This window comes from Apaloderma vittatum, unplaced genomic scaffold (genome assembly GCF_000703405.1).
Source record: "Apaloderma vittatum isolate BGI_N311 unplaced genomic scaffold, ASM70340v1 scaffold1699, whole genome shotgun sequence".
Lineage (NCBI taxonomy): Eukaryota > Metazoa > Chordata > Aves > Trogoniformes > Trogonidae > Apaloderma > Apaloderma vittatum.
In genome coordinates, this window is record NW_009735588.1 from 190,473 (window position 1) to 193,517 (window position 3,045).

General features: G+C 33.6%; 1 protein-coding gene across 1 annotated transcript in view; it reads right to left on the reverse strand.

Moving 5' to 3' along the window:
• KIF20B (kinesin family member 20B) overlaps positions 1-2,321 on the reverse strand; it is a gene marked incomplete at its 5' end in the record, with an annotated part of 39,370 nt that extends 37,049 nt beyond the window's left edge. Inside the window, 4 exon segments of the mRNA XM_009876620.1 lie at positions 1,010-1,148; positions 1,344-1,460; positions 1,574-1,658; positions 2,157-2,321. Coding sequence (XP_009874922.1) covers positions 1,010-1,148; positions 1,344-1,460; positions 1,574-1,658; positions 2,157-2,321 — 506 coding nt within the window.
• Between the last annotated feature and the right edge of the window lie 724 nt (positions 2,322-3,045).

The following is a 3,045-nucleotide window of genomic DNA, read 5'->3' on the forward strand; positions in this document are numbered from 1 at the left end:
GTCTGAAAAACCCCAAATAAAAAAAAAACTTGAAAAAACCCACACCACACTATATATTCCAAACTAGTCAAGCATAGAGAGCTGTACGCTTCAGGAATTTTGTTTTTTCTTATTTACCTATCATTTATGAGGAACAGAAAGAGCATCCCACTATGGCAACAGATTAATTAAAACAAAGTACTGGCAGCAGTCTTTACTATAATCTGCCTAAGAGAAGATCACTTAAAAGATACTGTCACTTCAATAAAGATCAATTGCATATGGCACAAAACTCACTGCCCTTCAACTTCTGTGTATGAAATAAGCATGTACAACTGTCATTTCATCATAGGAGAAATAGTTTCCATGTGAATCAAATCAACTCTTTTTGAAATGCTTTGAAAAATAAAGAATGACATGTTCTGACCAGAAAGCATATTAAGCTTCAACAGTATAGAAATAGTGCATCAGGAGACAAGGTCTCCTAGAATATTGTTGATAAACTCAGAAACTTGAAACAAGACAGATGTATTTGGAAGCAATGACGCATTTCAAAAAAAATGTTTATTCTTTGACTATAATAATTGAAAGACTCAAATATTATTTCTGGTTTGAAGACAGCACATCTAACACGCATATGACCTTAACAATAATAGCAGAAAATGCTACTCTTGCTTAGAATAATTTACGCCCTTTTTACATCCTGATATATAGAAGATGCATTTTCCAAACTCCCCCCTCACATTCTAGATACTTGAGGAGAAAAAAGTCACACACACAACTGAAATTATTAGAGCCTTACCAAGCAATATCGCTATGTTTATTTAAACAGGCAGTAACTCTGCCTGCTGGCAGTTTAATGATATTTGTTATGGAAGGAGACTTTCAAAGGCTATTTATTAATATTCAAGAGAAGCCAATGTATACAGCCTACAAATTAAATAATAATTATAATATTTCTGCTAGAAGTCATCTTTACTTAAGAAAAAAGAAAGAAGTCCATTCAAGGAGAACGTATTTCTAGTTATACCTTGGAACGTGTAGGTTTTCCCAGCATTTGTAACTCCATATGTAAAAATAAGACGGTTATATCCATCTAAGAAATCTTGTAACGGTTGCTTCATGGTACCTTCAAAGAATTCTTCTTGAGTTGTTTCTGGTCCAAACACCTGAGCATTTCCAAGAAACATCTTTATTTTGTTTAAGCAATCATTAGAGACTTTTAAAGTATCTTTGAAATTCTGTATGTTTATAATCCTAAAGACCATTGACAGTTTAAAAAGCTCATTTGCTTGGTAATGAATAATACAAGTTAAACAACTTTTTCCAGGAATAAATTAAACACTTGAAAACAAAATATTTACTTGGGAAAAAGTGAACTTCTGCATCATCTGTCCAGCAGTTTTTTCGCTTAGTCGACCCAAAGAGGTTTTAGGAGGCTTCAGTACAATGCTTGTTGGGCTTTCAATTGAAACACAGTCCTATTAAGCAAGCAAAAGCAATGCAGGCATGAAAAGGGTATACAGACCTCAGCTTATAGTGAGGGGAAAAGGGCAAGGGAATACTTAAAGAATTTTTAAACTAAATGTCACACCTGTGATTCATTCTCTCTTTCCAAGGATGTAAACGGCCTAACACGCAGACAAACCTGTATGTGTCCCTTCACTTCCCAACTGCTCCTCTTGAAATTTAAAGCAAACAAACAAAAAAAAGGAAGTTAGAAATTTGACTAGATACTTTGCTTAATGGCTAGCACATTAAGCCAGCTTTATTATCATCAGGCTATTTTGAACAGATTTACTTTTTCTTCCTATGCCATCAAATAAAGTAATTCACTGCATCAGTTTTTACAAGTGCTTAGGCACCTGCAGAAATTCACAGTGATAACTTAAGAGTTAATGATCTTGTGACACATATATATCCACTACACCCAGGCCAACTAGAGAACAAGAACTAAGTACACAAAAACATTCTGTGACTAACCTACCCTGAACTGGCAACTAGCCTCATTCACAGAGCAAGTGCCACACAGCTTAAATCTGATCCTACACATGCCCTCCAAATTAAAAATAAAGATGCTTTCCATCTTTTCTGTGAAATTCTGATTACTCATATCAATGAAAGGACTAAGATATATATTTTAAAAAAATAATTAAATAGCCAAACAATGCAAAAGCTTTCTTACCTGGCTTGTGTCTGAGCTTGAAGAAACCGAAGAAAAATCAGCAGAAAGATCTGCTTTGATATCTTCCACACTTACTGGTTCTATTCTTTGAGGTGGCTCAACACTAGCAATATAGGATGGTCTGAAAATTTTTGTATTACCCAAAGTCGGTTCCATCCTGCAAGACAACAAAAGAAAAGTTTTTGCTCCCTGATTACATAAAGAAGAGCTTTTGAAGACCCTTAGAAGACAAATCAATTTGAGACAAAATCAATTTCTTTAAGGAAAAAGCTTTCTCTTTAGCAAGTTTCCTATAACTGGGAAGAAGGTCTGCAGAAAGGTTCACATCACTGTGAAACAAGAACAGCCACTCTTTTTTCGTTGAAGAGCAACTGTTTACCAGGGAAAAGCTGTACACATATACCACAACCTTGCTAAAAAAAAAAAATCTGACCAGGAAGAACAAATTTTTTAAAAAAATAATAAAAATATACATTGTTCCACATCCATTTCTCCATTATAGTGTCCATTTAAAACAAGTGCTTAACTGCAAGAGTAACTTAAACTTCATGGTTATTTCTGCAGAACCTGACAAATAATTGCTATCATAAAGATAATAATGTAGCTTATTGTAAGACAAGATTTTATAAACATTCCAAAGACCAGATAGTTCTAGCTATTAAGGGGACACTAGAAAATTAGAAGACATGTTAGAGTATAAGCTTATTGTGGATCTGTAAAATGACTGAAAAAAAATGGCTAAAAAGCAGTACTTTAATTTATTAATCCAGTTTATTAACTTTTGTTCATCTCAATCTAGACAGTGAAAATTTGCCATAGAAAATGAAAGTAAATTGATTCAGTGTTGATAGATCAGTAAATTTCAAAATAACCTTTAAAAA